The 22392-nt window shown below is 32.6% G+C and overlaps 1 protein-coding gene across 5 annotated transcripts in view; it reads left to right on the top strand.

The window, feature by feature from the left end:
* The window catches only part of Dync1i2 (dynein, cytoplasmic 1, intermediate chain 2), a 51221-nt gene that overhangs the window by 1587 nt on the left and 27242 nt on the right, over positions 1-22392 (top strand). For 3 of the 5 annotated variants that reach the window (XM_013518774.1, XM_005393228.2, XM_013518773.1), the window contains exons 2-6: positions 1051-1168; positions 4029-4146; positions 16310-16400; positions 19755-19814; positions 21946-22061. In XM_013518774.1, coding sequence (XP_013374228.1) covers positions 1061-1168; positions 4029-4146; positions 16310-16400; positions 19755-19814; positions 21946-22061 — 493 coding nt within the window. In that variant the 5' untranslated portion in view covers positions 1051-1060. The remainder of the gene's footprint in view (positions 1-1050; positions 1169-4028; positions 4147-16309; positions 16401-19754; positions 19815-21945; positions 22062-22392) is intronic. The other 2 variants (XM_005393231.2, XM_005393230.2) reach the window with 1 other exon arrangement.

Here is a 22392-nt window from a genome sequence, read left to right as displayed (position 1 = left end):
TTACGCTCAGCCTTAGGTTACTTTTTCAGTAAAAAACAATTCATTACTGCTTCCTAAAACTGAAAATGAAGTACCATAGTGCATCTGGTGATTTGTTTTTTGAAGCTCTGTAATTCTGTCTGCCTTGCCCATTAATCATTTAGTCAGTGTCAAGATAATGTTACGGTCATTGTGCTGGGATGCTGTGACGATAACAAAAATGACTAAAACACATGCTGATTTCAAGCAGGTTACATTCTCAGGAGTCTTCACAGAAATCGTACTAAAAGTGCCTCAAGAGGTGTAGGTGAGGTGTTATTGCAGAGCAATAAAAGGTCATTTGATTTGATTGTTAATGATGCTAGCTGTATTTTGTTTGTCTTCATTATTAATAATTCCATGGCACCTTTAGAACTTATAAGAATCTTCTGTTGGCCCTCCTATTGTTTTTATAAAGTTTCAAGGAATGAGTGCAGAACTGTTAATAGTTTTGTTTGGTGTTGTATATCTTCTTAATGCCAGCCAGTATCCTCGGTTTTAAGTGCTAGTTTTGACCTTTAGCTCTCCAGTGCTCTCCTATAGTAACATGAAAGAACGCTGAGCCATTGTGTTAAATTTGGGCATGTGAACGTTAAAGCACTCACTACGTGTTCGGTCCTGTGCTCAGCGCAGGGTAATGGTTTTTACATACAATTTGTTTGTACAGTGATGTTTCTCATCTTAGTAGTATGTGTATGTTTTCATTATCATTGTCATTATCATTATTATTATTATTACTATTTTATTTATTTTTTGAGACAAAGTCTCAGTACATTGCCCTGGAGAGACCCAAACTTTTGACCTTTCTTGCCTCTGCTTTCTAAGTAGCTGGACTTACAGGCATGAGCCACCACACCTGGCTTGGTTCCATTATTTTAAATGTAGACTTATATACAGTAGTATGTTTAGATAGCATCAAAATACATGGTCTCTTGGGACTGTTAAAGCACATACTTCTTGAAGCACTATTTTTTTTTAATATGCTGCTTGTACCAATGTAATGATAACTGTAAATGATTGTATGCTTCTTAGGGTCACAAACATGTCAGACAAAAGTGAATTAAAGGCTGAGTTGGAACGGAAGAAGCAGCGGTTGGCCCAAATCAGAGAGGAAAAGAAGAGAAAAGAAGAAGAAAGGAAAAAAAAAGAAGTATGTTTGCTTGATTACTAAAAAATAACTCTATAAAATAATTGATTTTAATTGAAGTACTTACGCCTTTACATAATAATTTTTTTTTTTTTTTTTTTTTTTGCGGTACTGGGAATCGAACTCATGACCTTGCGCTTGCCCGGCAGGTGCTTATGCCACTGCGCTATCTCCCCAGCCCTACATAATAATTTTAAAATCGTTAAAATCTATCAGTTGTGACTTCAGATATAGCACTAGAAACTAGATACAGAAAAAAATAACAAAACTGGTAAATTTTTTTTTTAAACTGGTAAATTTAAATATGATTTTTTTAACTAAATGAAAGTATTTCATTTAGGATATACTTTTCAAAGATTTCGTTTGTAGATGTTCAATTTATATATGTGATCCTTTAAGAATATATTAAAATAAGTATCTGCTTTCTAACACCTCATACAATAGGGCATATATCATAACTTAGTTTAGACTTTGAACTATTTGAATATTTTGCTAGTCTGATCTAATAATTTTGTCAGAATGTATAATACTAATAGCAAACCGAAACATATATAATAGAAGACTTCATTGACTATATTTGTACTTCTGTCTTTTATCATGAGTTACTCATTGAAATATATTTACTGAGCTGTAGATTTGATAGTACTACAAAGATGAACCAGGTATTTTCAATACTGATTGTTGGTAAAACCTATTTCATCATGTAGAACAAATATACATTAACCCTGACCTGGAGATATTTTACTTATCCCTTTATTGAAACATATTTATCCCTATGGAAAATTTCTGTTTTTTGAAGCAGGGTCTCACTATGTAGTTGAGGCTAGCCTTGAACTCATTATGTAGCCCAGGCTAGGCTCAAACTTGTGTCAATCATCCTGTCTCTGCCTCCTGAGTGCTAGAATTAGTAGGATGCACCTGGCTCCCTGTGGAAATTTTTTTTTTTAATTTTTTGGTTGTTTGGGACAGGGTCTCACTATGCAGTTTGGGCTGGCCTTGAATTCACAGTGATTCTCCTGCCTCAGCCACCTAAGTGCTGGGATTACAGGCATGCACCACTGCGCTTGGCCCCATGGGAAAATTTAAAGACAGATTATGAATGCTTTTACCACAGATACGTTTTAAGTGGACAGAGTAAGGTAGTTTGTCTTAAATGTGCCTTTGGTGCCAAGTTTTATATGGGATAGCATAAACAATAGGACTACTAGAAACCTCCTAGAGACTAAGAGAAAAATCTGTAGCAGAAAGATCAAAGGCACAATTAATGTTCAACATTGCTATGATGATATAATAGGCCTATAATGGAAGAATGTGCTAGTTTATTCTGAAGCTTTCAATGATAACAAGGTTAGAGCTTTAGATTAGGTGTTTGATCAAAAGCTAACTGATAGAAGCATGGTTCAGACTGGCTAAGCCTCCCTAAATAGTATCCATACCCTTAAACATTTCAATGCAGAGAGCAAATTTGATTTTTGTTTTCTAGCCATAAGTGATCTCTAAGGGATATCTATTTCAGTATTGTTATCTAGTTTAAAGGTAATAAAATATTACAAGAGATAATTCAATAGTAATAAGCAGTGGGTCTACTACATTATATATTGCAAAGCAGCAGCTTGGTAACATACCCCGTTTTGCTATTTGGATTAAGTTACAATTATATCATAGTATTATGACTAAAAACATTTACTCAGTGTATAATAATTATCTAGATGACATCATTTGAGGTGTATATATAAAACTTCCCTCTTGAAGGTTTAGGTTTTATTTGAGATGTTTTGGATGATCGTAGAGCATCAAGGTTTATCTAGCTATTTAAGTAGAAGATTTTGCCAAGACTTCATGTGACTGAAATAAAAGTTGCTAACATTTTCGTAACAGAAAAATGTTCTGTGCTCACAAAAGGAATTTTAATTCTAACAAAACTCAACCATATATTTGTATTATTAAAATAAGGTCTAAAAGCTGGGCAAGGTGGCATCCACATGTAGTCCTGACTACTGTGGAGGATGAGGGAGAAAGATGACTTGAGGCCAGGAGTTTGACCCTAGCCTGGGCAACATAGTGAGACTCTCTCTCTCTACACCTCCAGCTGGGCTTTTTACTTTGAAACAGGATCTTACTGAGTTGCCCAGGCTGGGCCCGAACTTCTGATCCTTCTGCCTCAGCCTTTCAGAGTACTGAGATTGAAGGCATGTACCACCACAGCCTGCTACCCTGTTTCTTAAATTTAAAAATAAATACCTGTAGTTTAAAAATAAAAAACTTTCTGTAGATGAATTTTTGATAAATATACTCTACCTACAGCTACATAAATGCAAGAAAATTTTTTATAGAATTTGAGATATTCAAGCTTTTTCAACAAATCAAATTGTCCGTTTACTGAAAATTTGCTAATTCTTAAATAACTCCACTTTTTTCCATAGTATATGACATATATGTTTAAACTTTTGTACCACTTGGGGAGGAGGGTAGTTTCCACCATTCCTGTCCATGGTCAGCAGTTTTATACTATAGAGCTGTGGTGGCAAACCCATGACATACATGCCACAGCTGGCTGTTTATATCATTGAAAGTTCTAAAAGGTTTGTTATCACTGCTATGGGAAATTCAAATCTCACTGCAATTTTGAATTTACCTGTTAAGAAAATTTTGTGGAAACTCTTTGATTTATATAAACATGGATCAACTTAGTACATGTCATTTGGAGATTACTATTAACTATTATATAACTATTAGAAATGACTATAAAAAATATACTCCAAACTAATTTTGCTCAAAACACACAGTGTTAGCACTTTATATTTTAGTAAATATAAATGTTTTATACTACATGTAAACTTAGTTTTTAATTTAAAAATTTCAGACTGATCAGAAGAAGGAAGCTGTTGCTCCTGTGCAAGAAGAATCAGATCTTGAAAAAAAAAGAAGAGAAGCTGAAGCATTGCTTCAAAGCATGGGGCTAACCCCAGAATCCCCTCTTGGTAAGGATTAAAATACATCCATTTATGAGAGATAGGCATATTTCTGTTGAGTTCAGACATGGTTGAGATGAGGAATTGACTTGATATATTTTGCATATTTTTGTTATTTGTGTCTTTAAACCATTAACCTTATCATTTATTTGGAACTGTACATGGTTATTTTGTTTGTTCAAAAGATATGCAAGATTATTTATATTGGGGCTGGGAATTTAGCTCAGCAGCACAGCACCTGCTTGGCAAGCGTGAGGTCATGAGTTTGATTCCTGGTACCAGAAAAAAAACAAACAAACAAACAAAAAAAAGATCATTTATATTTATTAACATATGGAACCGCTAATAGACTTTTCTTACTAAATCAGAGATTTATTGAGCAAGTTTTATGTGCCATATTGTGTTAAGCTCAAATATGAGCATTTCCTAATCTTAACTATGTATTTCTTTCGGTAGGTTAGAGAGAGGTATAATAATCAAACATTTGGGGGCTGGGGATTTAGCTCAGCGGCAAAGCACCTGCTTGGCAAGCGCAAGGTCGTGAGTTCGATTCCTGGTACCGGAGAAAAACCAAAAACCAAAAAAAAAAAATCAAACATTAATATTCAAAGGTATAGGAGCTTATAATATTCTGCTCTCCTTAATAATAAAGATGTCATATTGATTTTGGCAGTGTTTTGACTGAAATCTTTTTTGGGGTTATTCATTTTGATACCTGTGCTATGCCAAGATGCTGACATAGTGGAGGTACTGAGAACATCTAGTTACGTATCAGAAAGCATTTAATGCTTACTTAAAATGGGTCTGTCTATTTATTTTAGTTTGACATAGCCTGGTCTTTTAAGGACAATATTTCAGTGTTAGTTGGTGGGCTAATTTCATCTAGTCCACAGAACGTATACTAGATATAGTAATTGTAGTATGCCTGTTGTGAAACTGAATATAACTGTTCTTAGAGCTAATAGTTCTAAAAGATTTCAAGATGAAAAAGCTGATAACTTTCATGGTCTGCTTCACTAGTACTTCTTTTAGTTTATATTCTTTTTCCATACTGGTAGAAAAAGACAGAGGTACATTAATTTTTATGTCTTTAATCAGCTTATATTGAATTGCTATTGTAATTCTAAAAACAAATAAATCAGAACACTTTTTTTTACCCTAGTAACTGAACCACTTGCTTGTCAGTTGTTACTGTTAGTTTTATAGTCACTGAGTGATTTCTTCTTTTTAAATTCCTGTGCCACTGGCTTTTTTCTTCTATAGAACTTTTTTCTTTTCTTTTCTGTTCTTTTCAGGACATCAGTTTCACTGAATTTACTTATTCATGGTTCTTAACTCATGACACACCTCCATCACTGATTCTGGAAAGCTTGTTCTTTAGAATTGTGTGTGTTCACTCACCTTTCCCATCTCCAGTTCCATTCTCCTTCCCATTCATGCATTAAATGCTCATTTTTGCATTTTTAACATGTGTACATTCTTTTGGTCTACTCGCTATATTATAGTTTTTCAAGATTTTATGTATCTATGTATATATACATTTTTATTTCTCATTCTGCTTATTCCATGTTGCTACACACATATCCATTTATTTCTGACTGATACATAATATTCTGTCATGTTCCATGTTTTACTTATCCATTCCCTCAGTACTGTGCACTTAGGTTGCTTCTGTCTCTGTTTTACTATTATAAGCAACATTACAAAGAATATATTCTTTCCTTAGAGGACTAGAAGAGTTTCTCTGGGACGTATGCCCAAGGATTGACTTGCTATGTTACTGTATATAACCTTACTGAGGTTCTGTGTACTACTCAAGAGAGGCTACCAAGGTTACCCTCCCACTACCACTTCATGAAACTGTTTCACCATATCAGCATCATCACTGGATATTATCCAGCTTTCTAATTTCTGCACACCTGATGAGTATAAAGTGGGGTGTCCAAAATGTTTTAATATGCATCTGTCTGTTACAGTGAAGTTGAATTCCTCTTCGTACATTTATTAACAAGTCAGGGTTTCCTTTTTTGGAATTATGTATATATCCTTTTGCCTGTTTATGATCAGGATTCTTTATCTTAAGATTTGTGGAATTTTCTTATATATTTTAGTCTGTTTTAGTCTTTTTTAAAAGAAATCTTTTCCTGGGGCTGGGGATTTAGCTCAGTGGCACAATGCCTGCTTGGCAAGTGCAAGGTCATGAATTCAATTCCTGGTACCAGAAAAAAAAAAAAAGAAATCTGTTCCTTTATTAGGATGCAAATATATCCAATAATTTTTTTCTGTTCTGTAGTTTTACTCTTTACATTTATAGTTTTACTCTTTACTTTTAGATGTATGGGTTATATTTTTCAAAATAGTGTGAAGTAGGGATACAAGTTAATTTTTCTCTATACCTGTAGCTAATTTTTCAGTACCATTTATTAACCAGTATCTTTTCCTCCACTGATACCTTATGCCATTTTTGTCCTACAGTATGTTTCTATTCTCATTCCTTTCACTATAATCTATTTATCTGATTCTAAATAATAATTCTAAGTAATAATTCACTCTAAATAATAATTAACCCAGTTTGATTATGGCTTTATATTGTATCTTAACTTTCTTTTTTTAATCTGTGTCTACCCTAGATTTGCTGAGTAAGTCCTTCATTATGGCCATCATCTCCTTTTTTACCTGGGAGGGTATTTCTGATTGGATTTCCTCCATAGTCTCAGGCACCTGATTTTGAACTTCCGGTTCCTCTACCTCATTGCCCCTCGGACTTGTCCTGCGTGGGCTGGAGTTCTGGAGTTGGGTTTTGCTTCTATGTCTTGTCATTTTCTATTTTTAATTTAATTTTTTCCTATGTTGATGCCTATTAATTTGTTATAGTAGGTAGCTTTATGACTAGTATTGAGGGCTCCCTAGGATCTATCTTAATTTTTGATATAGAAAATCATCCCCTTTCTTTGTTCTTTTTCTAACTAGACCTAGTTTCACATTTTTTTCCCCTCAAAATTTTGCTATACTGTATATTGCAGTTATAAATTTTAATTTTTCTAAATCTAAAACATCTTCTACACGCATATTGTTTTTGCCCTATGACATCTCCAAATTGCAGATTGGTCTGCAGAATAAGTTTGTATCTGATGGCTTTTTCACATTTAGGTTTTGTTCCTTTATCCTTTGTGTTTCCTCAAAGCTGGAAATTTGATCAAAAAGTTTGATTTATTTCAGACTGAACATCATTGGCAAGAATATCTCATAGTGATGCTCAGTAGTTACATACATCATATCAGTGGAGGATTTGTCTGATTGTTGCGCTATACATAGTGACAGTGAGATGGGTTACGGGGGTATGATTGCGATTGCCAGGGTTTCTCCATTAAAGTTACCCCTGTGACTAACAAGTAATACCTGGGAATGATACTTTGACTCATGTGAATATTCATTTCTTCATCAGCCTTTTACCTAATACTACTAACACTCATTGATCATCTTTAGGTCTTTTATTTAGGAGTGGTAAAGTTGCTTTTGTGATTGCACCATTCATTCTACATTTATTTATTTTATTTTAGAATAAGAAAAATAGAAATAAAGCAGAGTTTCAAATTCCTTCTACATTTATTGGCTGAGGTTCTGTAAAGGGGAAATTTCCCTAACTACTAGTTGGTACCCTAAATACATTGCCTATTAGAAAAATGGAGAATTGTTGTGTTTCAGATTAAATACTCATAGTCACTTCTGGGGTAGCAGATGAGCTTTTACATGTGTTTTTAAAAGTAGATTAGCTAATATTTTAATTAGCATTTTGTTATATATACACATAAATAAAATATGCCTAATATTTGCTTATAGCCATGTTCATTAGTCATTATGATTATAGTTTTAAAACAAATTGGCAGTTTTCCCTTTCCTATTTTCTAGAACAATTTTTTTAAAACTTGATAGAATTCAACTATAAAACTGCCTTAGAATATGACTTTCTTTTTCTCCAGGGTATGGAGAGCAGGGGTTATATATCATTTCACAGTTTTTAATGGGTACATTTTACTTGTTTTTCTGATTCTTCTTATATCAACCCACCTGCCCCCAAAACAACAGTAAACATTTATTATCTCTCATCTCTCATGGTTTCTGCCAGTCGGAAATTTTGTACTGGCTTAGCTGAGTGGTTCTAGCTCAGGGTCTCTCATGGTGTTATAGTCAGGATGCCAGCCAGAACTATAGTCATCTGAAGGCTTGATGTCACTAGAGCTCAAAGATGTCTCATTCCCATGACTGGCAAGTTAGTTTTGGTCTTAAGAGGCCTGATTTCTTGTCTGTGTGGGCCATGACATAGACCTGCTTTGTAACTTTGCTGCATGTTTTCTCAGAATGAGCAATCTGAGAAAGAAGGCCATTTTAAAAAGCTATCCCTTTGATCACTTAACCTTGGAAGTCTCAAAGCATCACTTCTGCCTCAGTCTACACATTGGGAAAAAAAATCACTGAGTCCAGCACATAGTCACAAAGAATTTCCAGGTATTCTTGAAACCACCAAAATATTTATATAAACTCAAAGGTCTCTTCATGTTTTAAGATGATCTTATGCTTTTTCCCCCTTTAATACATACATCTGATCAATTTTATAATGTAAAAGCACACTTACATTCTGAAAGAAACCTAACTTGATTATGAGCTGTTATATATTCTTAATTGTGCATTGACTTAATAATATTTTATTTAGGAATTCGTTGTTTATATTCATGAGAGGCAGGCCTACAGTCTCTTCTGTGTTTTGCTGATTTTATTATAATGGTTCTACCAGTCTCATTAAATGAGTTATATCATTTTCTACCTTGTGTTCCCTGGAAAGGTTATGTAATTTTGGAAGTATTTATTTCTTGAATATCTGTTAGAAAATTCCTGTAAGATTATTTGGAACTTGTATCAGTTTTAGCATTTCATTTCTTGTAGGAAATTATCTATTCCCTATAACGAATATAATCATTATGTACTCTAAACATGTGCTAATAAAAATTAAAATTAAAAAAATTTTAAAACCAGGCATGGTGGTGCATATCTGTAATCTCAGCACTCAGGAGGCTGAAGCAAGAGGATCATTGCGAGTTTGAGGCCAGCTTGGGCCACATGGTGAATTCAAGAACAGCCTGAACTACGTAATGAGACCCTGTTTCAAAAAACAAACAAAAAATTATCCATTTCAACTAAATTTTCAGGTTTATTGGCATATAGCTATTCAGAATTCCTTCATAATTTTTAAATTTTCACTCTGATATTATTTTCCCTTTTCCATTTAATACTTTGCTACTTACACTTTTCTCCTGTTGAGGTGAAAACCCAGGGCCTTGCACATACTACACAAGCACTGTACCACTGAGCTACATCCCCAACCACTGCTCACTTAATTTTTATCTTATTTTTCTTGCCTGCAGTTTGCCTTTTTAAAAATTTTTCAAAAAGCCAGCCTCTTCATTTTCTTACCAAATTTTATTACTGCATTTCTTATTCCCCAGGCTCTTTCATTCTTATACTAAAGATTCTGAGTGATCCTGGAATATAACTCAAATAGATTACATTATTGTAATCCTGATCGGAGACATAAACTAAAAATTTAAAATTGATATAGGCCACATTTGATTCAGAATTTGTATGTAAATGATATTGTACTGAAATTGCATGTTAAATTTCTAATTTTGTGCTAAAAGACAAGTGAACCTAAGCTAAAGAAAGTGTAATTGGCCATTTCCCTTTTTTTGTTGATCTGCATTTTTTAAATCCTTACCATGATGAAACTCATATTTCCTATATGTGATAGCAAGTATATTATTCAGACATGAAGAAACTATACAATTAGTTATAATTTGAAAAAAAAAAAACATTGAAATACTTCAGAATAGCTGTCAAAGTTTGTGGTTTTGATTGGTAAGTGAATGTTATTTGTGAAATGTAGTTTTTGGTATCCTGTGCACCTATAGGATTTCACTGTGCAGTGATGAAAAAGGAGAACCTTTCTGTCAAAAGAAATGTGAAGAAAGGCTGAAAATTTTTAAAGTTAAGATATACTCAGAGAAATAGCAAGTGATTTGTTTTGCCTTGTCCCCAATGTAGTTCAGGCTGGCTTTAAACTCACTGTGTAGTCCAGGCCAGCCGCCAACTCATAACAATCCTCCTGTCTCAGCCTCCTGAGTACTGGGATTACAGGTGTGTACCACCACTCCCAACTTCCTTCTTTTGTTCCTTCCTTCCTTCCTTCCTTCTTTTCTTCCTTTAGTGAGGGCCAGGATAGACATTTTGCATGGCTATACTGTGATTATAAAACTAGTATGGGAATGAATATGTAATAGAGATTCAAGTGATTTGGACTATTCCACACATTTGACTTTCCTTTGAGCCAGTGAAAACAATTTGCAACATTGCTTTCTAAAACTCAACTAATACTTAGTTCTGCTGCTTTAAAAAACAAAAGTTTGTCCACTTATTAATTCAAAAAATATTGAGCACCTTCAGTTAACCAAACACAGTGATGGACTTCTAAACAGCACAGGCAAAAGCCTTCTCTTTTGAAGCTTCAGTTCTAACAGAGGAGATAGATTATCATCATGCTATGAAGCAGTGAGGAGGTGACATTAGATGGGGTGTTTAGGAAGAGCTGTGAGAAGTAGACTTGTAAAGTGACACCAGAGGAGCAGCTATGCTGTGGTTGACAGGAGGAGCATTCTAGGTAGAAGGAATAGTGACTACAGAGTTTTTTGTATTATAGAGACTACAGGCTGGCTTCATTAGTCATAATCATAAACAGCCTTCAGTTACTACAATTTTATAGCCTTCTCCTAGCAGAGAAGAATCCTTCTCTGATTTTTGAGAATTGACTCTGAAAAAAGTTAACTGAGGTAAAAAGTTGACCTTAATAAACCATTATAAACTGATAACAAACTGATACTAGCTGAGCTAAATGTAAGATTAGTATTTTTATAGTCATGTAGCATTGTGCATGCTTACGTTTTAGAAGGACACATTCACAGAAATGGGTCTCTTGGGTTTTTTTATGCGAGTTTTTTTTCTTCTTTTTGGTCTATGAATATAGGTATGAGGAAGGGAGAATGAAGGAAGAAAAATAAGACCGTTGCAAACTATTTAGTGTTACTACTAAATTAAACCATGGAGAGACAATGTAGTAAATAACTTTTTAAAAATAATTAGAATATAATTTTTGAATATGAATAGCTACTGAAAAGGTTTAAAGATTTAAGCTTTTTCTGTATTTGGAGTAATTACTAAAGAGAGAGTGAACAGAATGATGATTTTTATCTATCATTTTATAAATACACTGTAATTAATAAATTTTTAGAGTAATGGTGTGGCATTATTTGTAGCAAAAGTTTTTTGATAGGGTGGAAAGCATAGTATCTTCTTGATTAAATACCGGTTTATTGTAAATACTATTTGACTTGAAAGATTTTAGTTATCAATAATTAAGAGTACAGACTCAGGGCCAAGTGTGGGAGCATGTGTATGTGATCTCAGGACAGAAGTTCAAACAGGAAGATCATGAATTCACTATCCGCCTCAGCTATACAGTGCATTCAAGTCCAGCCTGTACTCCAAGGGAAGACCTGTCTGAAAAAAACCTGGAGAGATTCAGTTCTGCTGAGGATTAGAACAGTTCAAGGAAGCAGTAAACAAATAAGTTTGAAAAAGAAGCCAAATATCATTGCTTTACTTTAGCTCATGATAGTTATTTGCAATTTTAAATAATGTTAAGACATACAAGATTATGTTTAATGAAGCAAAGTGAACTGTCCATTGAATTTAGTTTTTTTAGATAGCTAGGGAAATGCACAAAGGACCTGCTGTTCCTTCTTTAACAAGCTTATACTGTGTGTAAGGTTTTAGCATTTAACTAGTTGGGTGGTGTGCACTTGTGGTAGTTAGAAGCTGAGGTGGGAGGATTAAGTGTTCAAGGCCACATGGACAATTTAGCAAACCCACCCCCCTCCACTCTCAGTCCATCTCACAAAAAAATTTTTTTTAACATTTAAGTTTCTTAGTCAGATATGTAGCCATCTTTTCCTTTTTTCTTGAGTTTATTTCTAAACCATTTTCTGTCTCTGACTAGCAGATTTACCATTATAAATAAACTTGTAAAGGGTTTAGCAGGTCTTACTATCTTTAGGAATTAAGCTAAATGCATTTCATAGTCCTTAACACATATGCCTAAAGCTCCACTATTAATGTTTAGTATTTATAATTCAAATTGTTCCTTGAAAGGAAATATTGATTCTTTATAGTATTTTAATACTATAAGCATTTATTTATTTCTTTTGAAAAATTTAATGTTCTGAATCACATTAAGGAGACTAATCATTATCAGAAAGGGCATAGGAAAGGGAAAACAGTATTTCAAAAGAGTTAATATTTGAAGCTACATCTTTCAAAAGGATAAAAGTAAGGTACTATGAAAAAGTTATCTAAATGATAATATTCTAGGCAAGGAGCACTTAATTGCCCACAAGGGGGCATTAATTGTAATATGGGCTGCATTTGCATACTGGGTATCATTGATAAACTAGAAGAGATCTCACAACTTTAGGTTATTCTAAATATTGCTTCTCTATTGCTTCTTCCATTTCATTGTCTTCTACCAGGGCTCCCACTCCTTACATTCGCACTCCTTGACTATTTCCCTTTTCTGTATCTTTCTTTCTGGCAAAAGCCCCTTCTTGCCAGAGGCTTTCTTCTACTTGAAAAATAAATAGGGGTATATATCATTCTTCATCCTTGAGAGTTGTGTGTGTAGGTCTATGTGGTTGATGTAGATGTAATGCTAATTCTAAATTTAGGCACATTCTCAGTTCTTTACAGTTTAAAAACATTGTAATTGTTTCTTTATGGACCAAAAGTCCATAAAGCAATGTGAATTTCATATCCTTGAAGGCCAGAGTCTTTAACTGGCAGGAAGAGTCTTCTCAATTGGCTTTTTAGTCTAAAGAATTAAAGAGCCACAGTATTTCAGTATTGTTTACATGATCAGTGAATGCCATGATACAGGTTTTTTTGTTTCAGTTCAGATTTCTCCCTTGGGTCTCAAGGAAATATGTAATGTCTTTGCTCTAAACTTCTGAGAGGCTTAAATTCATTCACATACTCACAAGTTTATGTCAATTCCTTTATTTTGTGCCAAATCTGTTTTAGGCTATTTTATATAGAGAGTAAAGGTAATCTGATTGAATATCTGTTTTTTTTATAGAGAGAGTAAAGGTAATCTGATTGAAAGGTAATCTGCAAATCAAAGCAAAAGCTACTTATTAATGGTTTATGTTATTTTCCAAGTAGACTGAACTCAAACCATCCTTAAAAATGAATTCCAGAAGTGAATTTTCTTAAATTTGAGAGCCTGTGATTTCAGCTTTTTGGGTTTCTCATTTATCTATTTATTCATTCATTTATTCATTATTGGTTTTATTTTTCTTTTACTTCTTGGGATTCATGCTTTCATTTATTTTTCAGAAGATTATTAAAGTTTTAGAGTATAGTGTTATCACCTTTTTGCATAATTGCTGTATTCTTTGTTTTTTTAGACTAATTGGGTAAAATGTCACCAATTAGCACTACCATTTCCTTTCTTTTCTGTTAAGAATTCCTCCTTTTACAATGATAGTAATTTTTGTTTTCCAGATTTGTCCCTTTTGTTATGTACATTATTTATTATTGCAAGATGAAGTTGGTGAGCTAGATGATAGCTAAGACTCTTTTAATGGAGTCCTTTCCATCAATTGACTTTAAACTGTCTTCCAGCACAAACACTGAGGTTCTAGGATGGAGGGTTTTTTTGTTTTTTTTTAAACTAATATAAATTTAAAGTTATGGGCCAGGCATGGTGACACACCCCTGTAACTCCAGCACTCAGGAGACTGAGGCAAGTGGATCACTGTGAGTTTGAGGCAAGCCTGGGCTACAAAGTGAGTTCAGGGCCAGTCTGAACTACATAGTGAAACCCTGTCTCAAAAAGACAAAAATAAAATAATAAAATAAAATAAAGTCGTGGTGATTTATTTACCCTTGTTTGGTTGAGAAACCATGATAATTTTGGTTTGTTCTTTTTTTCCTGAAGCTTTTATTTCTGAACTGGCTGGGTTAATGTAATCTATATATGTATAATACTATATGGCATGTTTCTGTAAAGAATTTGGTTAGCATTTTTTTAAATGAAGCCTTAATCAAGTAAGTTTCTGTTGAACTTGTTGAATGGGATCGTTAATATTTTAAATTACCAAAAAGTGAAAAAACAAGCATATTAAATGGAAAAAGGATTCTGTAGTTAATCACAAGTAGGTTGATAGGAGTTTTACTATTTTTCTCCAATTTTTCTAATTATATACTTGGAAAAATTATTTTTCTAAGTATGAGTATGTAATTTAAAGAAAATAGAATTTCTTCTTTGAAAATCTTTAATATGAAAGCATTGTGATACCACATTATAATTTAATAAACATTTATATATGTTTACAACACTCAAGCAACTATTAGTTATTACTCTCAATTCCTCTGTCAGTGGGACTTGGTCTGGAGGAAGCCTCACATTGTGACATAGATGAAAAGATGAGGAAATATAACCTAAAAGAAGTTAGAAGACATTAATATTCTTTGATTTTGGATACAAATCTCTTTTAGCTACTCTGAATCACACATATGGCACCTAGCACAGTGCTATATCCACATATGAACTATATGAAGCTATCTGTAGTTGACATTATAATTGTTTCTGATAGATTTAATTAACATTAGAAACATTGTTTTTAGTGTCCTTTGAAATTTGATGACGGATTTGGGAAATTTAAGGACAATGTAAGAATGAACCCCCCTCTCTCAGGGAATAAATACTCTACCTATGATTGTTTTTCATCTACTTTTACTATGTATTAGTAGAATTTGCTATTGAGAAAATAAAAGATAATGAATTTATACCTGTGTTTAAAATATAATTCATCATACTATACTTGTTAGATTATCAGGTTCTTTGTTTTTACTACAGAATGTATAAATATTTAACCCCTAAGAGTTCAATGAATGTGACTGTTCCACTAATAGAATTTTAATTTAATACATATTTCTTTAGTTCCTATATAACTAGAAACTTACCTTTCCTTCAGAAGACTATTAAGAGAAGGGCTTTCACTTCAAATAAAATGTATTAGTTACTTAACATTGTACATTGAAAAATTATTTTAAAAAGATACTTGGGATTGGGGAAATGTATGATAAAATTTAACCAGAAGATGGCAGTGATGGTCCTCCTATACTCCCTGCAATGGTAATCAAAAAGTTTTCCAAATGTCATAGCATGAAGTGTGCACGTTCAGTTGCAGTTACATAATGTTAAAAGGTGATAGTTTAGGAGAAAGCATTTGCTATTTATATACTGTGAACATGTGTATTTTTCTATAAGAAGGGATTAAGAATATTTTGGGTGTCTGTATCTTTGTCTGTACACTTCAGTTTTTTCTGAATACTGGGGTAAGGAAGTTACCGTAAATCTTGCCTTGTTTAATTTGCATGCATCACTTTATGTCGTGCATCATGTCTAGAAGGCATGCTATTTTACAGCCTGTTTGCATTTTTCATCCAAATTGCTGGAAACTAATACACATTTTAAAGGAGCCATTCCTTGCAATTATTTCTCTAAATTGCCTTTTTATGGGGGGGAATAATTTTCAATACTAATTTTTGGGAAAAATTAACATTTAAAATCTTGGAAAACCAGTGATTAAATGACTTTATGAAGTATATTTTAACATTTTAATTTGGAAGCCATTGTAATAATATTTATAACCTGGTGGTCTTCAAAGTGAGAAGTTAGAAGAGAAGGAATGCTCTCCTTTAAAAATTAGTGGCCACATTTGGTGATGGATGAGATGAAGATGCGTCCTTCCATACTCCTGCTCTTTTAAAAAAATATAAAGCCCAAATGCATTTTGCCAGAGAAATTGCATGAATCTTCAGCATGCATTGTTAACTTTGTCTTTTCCCCTTTCTTTTCTACTGTTCATTTTCATTCATGTGTTTTTTTGGTTTGCCATTATTTTTTCCTTTTTAATTACTTCATGTTAAATTATTTTTGAAACGTCATAAGCTGAGCAACCTCTCCGTGTAGTAACAGCGGATACCTGTCTATTTCACTATTTAGTCCCTCCTCCTATGTCTCCATCCTCCAAATCTGTGAGCACACCAAGCGAAGCTGGAAGCCAAGACTCTGGAGATGGCGCTGTGGGATCTAGGTATAATAATTTTCTTTTACTATTTTAATGATAGAATGTATTCAGTGTCCAGATACTGCCAGTGCCTTAAGAGGATTCTAGATAGTTTTATTGACCCATAAAAATACTAAAATCAGCTATCAAATAATGTGGTTATCATTAACAATTAAAAGGCCATAAAGCTTGCTACTTTGAATTTGAGATGTATTTTCCAAAAATTACAGATCTTGTAATAACTTTTTGAAGACAATGGTATAACTCTTTCATTTAAGAAAAAATAAAAACTTTCTTTTTAAAATATGTATTCTGAAAACTATCTAAATTGATATTTAGTGCTAAATTTGTTTCATCCTTATGCATTTTTTTGTGCCATTATGTCAGTATTCAGGGTCTAGGAGTATAGCTCAGAGGTAGAGTGCTTGCCTATCTTGTGCAAGGCCCTGGGTTCTGTCTCAGCAACAGGAAAAGAAAGTCCCACAAATATGTTAGTATTCCTTTAAATAGCTAATAAGCAACTGATATTTTCAAGTGCAGAGTTTTTCCTTCTATAACAAACATCACAGCAAAATATTTCCCAAGATTAAAAAATTGTTATACTTACTAAAGTTCTTTATTTTATATTTATATTTTTGTCTGATTTTGAGTAGGAGTAGAAAGATTATTTTAAAGCCCTGGAAGCAAGTTTGCTTTCAACAACACTATGTAACACCTGCCTACCTGGTTTTTTAAATAAATATGAATTAAATTTTTAAAAATGAATTAAATTATGTCCTGAGTTTCATGGACAACCTAGAGATTATTAGAGTCCCTTTAGAATATAAACTGGTACAAGGAGTAAATATTGGTAAGAAAAACATTTGTGTATAGAACAAATACTCATCAGATTGCCAACTTTGTGTTAAATACTGTAGATGACCACAAAAAATAAAACGTTTATGTCTCTGCTTTCATAGGACATACATTTTAGTACCAATCATATCATTGTTTTAAATATATTATTTACTTGAAAAGTTGTAAGGATAGTATTCTAACTTATGTTTAGTGTATAGATTTTTTTTTTAGCAAGAGAACAAATAGTTCAGTATCTTTGGAAGTATTTATTCTTAGATAATGAATATAAAATTAGTGTTTTGTAGGTATAACAGAAAAATCCTCTTTTTGAGTGCGATGATCTTATATCTTTTAATTCTTTTTTTTTTAATTATTTTTATTGGTACATACTTGTAGTACATAATGATTAAATTGATCATGGGGAATTGGAACATGTATACAACAGCTTAATTCTTTTTACTTCCTCTCCCCCATCTAATTTTTAATACATATATTATCTATATTGAGAGTATGGACTTACATTGAAACATTAATTTTCAAAAGTATATTCATTTTACACACACAATAAGAGAACTGTGAAATCTGCTGAATCATCTCCAGATTCCATAATAGAGAAAATTATTGTAGATGTCACCATCTACCATTGATGGTAAAATAATGCATTTCTGAATACATGACATGTTAAAAAAAAAAAAAACAGCAAAGTCTGAGAATGAAATAGAATGAACTTTTATTGAACAGGAATGATGACAACAAAAGAATAAAGAAGAAATATTGCAGGAAAATGCATGAATCTGTGTAACATGTAGACATGTACCCTCATCTCTGTTAATTAGTAAGATGGACTAAGATTAGTACAATCAAAAAGTAGGAAAAGATGGGTTATACATTACAAACTATGGTAGCTACACATGTCTGAATCACTCTTTATAACTGTCAAGAATTTCTGTTGGAACTTCTGATAATTTATGACTAAATATCAAAAGGCCATAAGAAGAGATACTTCTCTTTGCAGATTAGGAAATAGCATTCCATTAAGATTCTAGTTCACTTTCTCAATCATTTCTGTTAACTCTAAAATTTAGGTGACAGTTATTCAACTGAGTAATCCATACTTGTTCTTTTCTCATTTTTGATCAACTTGTTATCAAAGATTTTGGTTTATATTGGAATTGTACGTTATATGACTGAAGATGATGTATATGATAGTACTGGCTTTATTATGAGGTAAAGTTTTACTTGATTTTAGACTGAAATGACATTCTCAACAAGGAGCTTTATGTTACAGATAATAGCTAGAGCTTTATATAATGTAAAGGCTACTGACCAAACATTCCTTGGAGACCATCTCATAGAACTCTTTTTGGTTTAACAAAGCCTAAGTTTGTTACTGTTCATTGCGTAATACAAAGTAGGTCTTCACTGTGGCCTTTTTTTTTTCATTGCATGTGCACAACCATTTTTAAATTCCAAGATCTTTTTAATATTTTTTAAGTGAAGGATTTCTCTAGTTCTTTCCATCTCATTGCTTTGTTGATAAATTATATAGTCATGTAAAGTAGACAAATCACTTGTATTAAAATGTAGCAGTTAAAGTTAGTTGTGTATTATAACGTCTGTGAAAAACAAACATATTTGACAAAACTAGTAGTGCCAAGTACATTATTATGCTTTTTTATAGGAACTTTGAGCATTAGACAGTATTGCTAACCTATAAGAAATGCAAATATGATAAATTGTGTTTTGTTCTCGTAATGGCTAGATTTAGCTTAAGTGGAAAAGATCCTGTGTAAAACATTTACCCAGGAGGAAATGCTAAAACATCACTGAATATATATACGTTTAGGACTGATAGTCTCCAAAACTTAGGTAGAACCTTAAAATACTCTTCCGGGGGAAAAATGTGTTTTTTTTCTGTAAACCAAAATCTTCAGTTGTTTTCTAAAGCAGATGACATGTAAGCCCAAGGCAGTGCTTAACCCATAAATTACAGCAGGGTCACATTTTGGAAACTTTAGCTATTTTGTGTCCCAGTGGAATAGTCTTTGGTTTTCTTACCGAAAGGCTTATGTGTTGACTCATTTCCTTTACCAATATGACAATTTCCTGCACACATTTAATGCTTTGAGCAAGATTAGAATATGTTAACTGTAATGTTTTTACTAAAGTCTTTTTCATTGGGAATCTTAAGATTTTAGATCTTTTATAGCCTCGCTTATTATCACCCACAAATAATATATGGGTTGTTATCTGCATTAGCTGTTCTTGTTCATTAGTACATAGTATTAGTTTCCCATAATTTGAAAATATTTTTAACTATTCTGGCTTTAACTATAGTATGCTTCTTGTCATGCTAGAACATTGAGTGACACCTAGTTTATGTCTCTCCCCTCCCGCCGTTCCCACTCCTTTTTTTGTACTAACCAGAACATGTGTTTTTTAATTGTGAACAGTACTTTAGTATTAGATATTCATAGAATGTATTTGTGTGACTAACTTATGGCCTTTTTTACTAATGCTTCATGGCTGTCCTACAACCTTTAGGACGCTGCATTGGGATACAGATCCATCAGTTCTTCAGCTTCACTCAGATTCCGATTTGGGGTATTGAATAGATTTATTACCTTCCCTCTTTTATAATTAATATGATTCATTGTGAAATTGTCCTATTTTTCTTGGCTTAAGCTTCTAATATTATAGTTTATAATTAGAGCAAGAGTTTTGTTTTACTGTAACACCTCATTTATCCTGTATCATTAGTGAAAAAAATATTCTATATATGTGATTTCTTAGGTACTTTAAGGCTACTCATTCAGGTACCCACATTCTTCTTATTATTTCTATATTATGCAACATAAATTTTCCCAAGATGTAGTAAAATCTTCCCAGTCTTTTTCTAACATATGCTGAGCATGTAAGTGAAACATCTCTGAATTACTTAAGTATTAATTAATTTTCCTATATTAAAATTCACTTTAAAGCGTTCAGAGGAACAGAGATGTCAGCCTCTCTGACCCCAGGTTACTATTCATTCATTTGCTTGCTTGCTTATTTTTTTATTCATTCATTCAGTCTAGTCTGTGATGCAGATGATAAATATTTGCTGCTAACCTTGTGCCTAACTCAGATACCTCCTTTCCTCTGACAATTTGCAGCTGCTAAAATGTGTAGCCATACATTTTTGTGTCTAAAAACTAAGAGTAAATAAGCCTTAAATTAAGGCATATAAGAAAAACACATGAGCATCTCACACACTGTAAGAAGCCCTCACTATTGAGTATTTTGAGGCTTCTTCCTCTCCCTCCCATTAAGTGGCTTTTAGATAAGTGAGGTATTACCTTTTTAGACTCATCCTCTTACAGAATTTTGGAGTCTTTCATGTGCTTTCATGTTGTGGGTTTTTTATTGTTATATTATTTATGTGCATTCAAGTTGATAACCTTGAATGTTGACAGTTTTCTCCAGATACATGACTGATTGGCTTTTTATATAATTTACATCTAAAAGACTCAGAATCTAAAGTTCTTATTTCAAATTTTATTTTCAGAATACTGTGGATTATTTCAAATGCACTTAAAATTTCCACTTATTCCTTTGGTTGTGCTTTTTTTTGTCTTTAAAGTCTAATATTACTAAAGTAGAAAACACATTTAAATTTTCTTATGGCTCATATTATAGAAATTGAAGCAAGTTAATTTTGAAAATTGCTAAGTCCCTTATATTCTTTTGTATAGGATTTGAATTTAGTTTTAAATAAAATGGAAAAAATGTTTGTATATTTTTTAAAAAATATATTACCGGTGACATATATATCCCACAAGTTGCAGCAATGTCTTTATCGGCTTTCCTTTTTAAATCATTACATAATTGAGAACTTTGGTAGTTTGGGAGCATATTTTAGCTTATCACCTAAATATCTAATATTATAAGTAAAAATCCCCCATATAGCTAATAAAAGATATTTTTCTTTTGGTTCATTTTTCTCAGCTGAAATTCTCATCTTCCATTTGTCAAAAAATGATGTATTTCTTCCATCTTATTAAAACAAAAGTAGCTTTAGTAGTTCCATTATACTCAGAAAAACCTTTGCTTTAGTGTTAGAATATGTGGATCTTAGTTTGTCCACTGTGAATCAAGGACAGTATTGCCTTTGTGGAGATTAGAGACTTAACAGTTTTAACATTTCATTTTGAAATTCAGATTGATAGTGTGATTCTCAGTTTCTGCCAGATGTAAAAAGTGAAATAAAGGCTCTCAACAGAAACCTAGTTGTCAATCTTAGAGTCTTCTAATGGTGAATAGAATTAAATATGATCCAAGATCCATGTATCTAAAATCTAGAATCATATCCCAGCTAAAAACAGTTCTTATAATTAATCTTATTCAGCAGTTTACTCTGAAATTTCTGTCCTCTTACTCTATTATGATTCACACTTTTTGCTCTCAGAAATGAAATTATTTGCTGTTTTAAAGTGAAAAAAAAAAAGTGCTTGGCAGCACAGATACTAAAGTGAAAAATAAATACCCCAAATGATTCAGAAATATGCGTTTGATACCTCCTGATTCTTCGTTAAAGCTAATTTATTGTTCATCTCAAATTTGAATGAAACGGGTTTAAATTACAATGTTGTGTGTATATGAATGTTTTATTCTTAATTTTCAAAAATAACAAGCTTTGACACAGTTAAATTGTATCATTTGTTGTATTGAAAAACATTTGTTTCACTTAATTTAGACGGGGACCTATTAAGCTTGGAATGGCCAAAATTACACAAGTTGATTTTCCTCCTCGAGAAATCGTCACATATACCAAGGAAACTCAGACCCCAATTATGGCTCAACCGAAAGAAGGTAACTATCCTTAATATGATTGTCACTAAGACCCCGTATTAAGTAAGTGGAGTCTTTGGGGTTCTTTTTTTCTTCCTTCCTTCCTTCCTTCCTTCCTTCCTTCCTTCCTTCCTTCCTTCCTTCCTCTTTTTCTCTTTTTCTCTTTCTCTTTCTCTTTCTCCTCTCTCTCTCTCTCTGTTTTTGTTTTGGGTATATTTTCTTAAGGAAATAATATAAAACTAATGCTTTATGCTTTATATATATATATAGATAGATAGATAGATAGATAGATAGATAGATATAGATGATATAGATATAGATAGATATAGATATACAACAAATATTTAAAATT

Source organism: Chinchilla lanigera, unplaced genomic scaffold (genome assembly GCF_000276665.1).
Source record: "Chinchilla lanigera isolate Chin_1 unplaced genomic scaffold, ChiLan1.0 scaffold00048, whole genome shotgun sequence".
Lineage (NCBI taxonomy): Eukaryota > Metazoa > Chordata > Mammalia > Rodentia > Chinchillidae > Chinchilla > Chinchilla lanigera.
The sequence above is the reverse complement of the archived record's forward strand: the minus strand, read 5'-3'. Positions and strand labels throughout refer to the sequence as shown.